This window comes from Bison bison, unplaced genomic scaffold (genome assembly GCF_000754665.1).
Source record: "Bison bison bison isolate TAMUID 2011002044 unplaced genomic scaffold, Bison_UMD1.0 scf7180017864530, whole genome shotgun sequence".
Lineage (NCBI taxonomy): Eukaryota > Metazoa > Chordata > Mammalia > Artiodactyla > Bovidae > Bison > Bison bison.
This window is the reverse complement of record NW_011495080.1, coordinates 8,408,875-8,409,407: the sequence shown is the minus strand read 5'-3', so window position 1 is coordinate 8,409,407 and position 533 is coordinate 8,408,875. Positions and strand designations below refer to the sequence as shown.

Sequence of the window (533 nt, the reverse complement as noted above, 5' to 3'; positions counted from 1 at the left end):
GCGCGTGGGGGCAGGCGTGTGTGCTCACTGTGGCACACGGGGCAGAAGCAGGGTCCTGAAGAGGGGCGAGGGCAGAGAGCTGGAGGACACGGCTTCTTCTGGCAGCGCATGGAGCCTTCCTGGGGGAGAGAGGTCACCCGGCCACATCCCGACCCCCGTATCATCACACCCACAAACAGGGCTGCACACGGCCCCTCCGTGGGGAGTACCTGTACTGACCCCCTCCCCCGGCCCCGGCAGACCTGAACCCAATCCTGCTCCCAGTGGATGTCACAGGCAGAGTGCAGCCTGGGAGGAGGAACAACCTTTTTTTCTTGCCAGAGAGGAAGATCAAGGGATGAAGGGTTCCCAAGCCCCCAGAGGGCCACCTCACCTGGCAGGTGCAGAGCGAGCAGGCGGGGTCTAGTGGGTCAGGAAGGGTCTCTCCAGGGGCAGCAGTGACGCCATGATAGAGGCATCCTGGGAGAAAAGGGAATGCAGTGGAAGGGGCTGCAATCAGCGGAGCCTTCCCCCCACCCACTCACACACACCTG

General features: G+C 63.6%; 1 protein-coding gene across 1 annotated transcript in view; it reads right to left on the bottom strand.

Annotated features, from left to right (window-relative positions):
* The window catches only part of KCP (kielin/chordin-like protein), a 29,936-nt gene that overhangs the window by 11,176 nt on the left and 18,227 nt on the right, over positions 1-533 (bottom strand). The window contains 2 exon segments of the mRNA XM_010831700.1: positions 13-119; positions 374-459. Coding sequence (XP_010830002.1) covers positions 13-119; positions 374-459 — 193 coding nt within the window.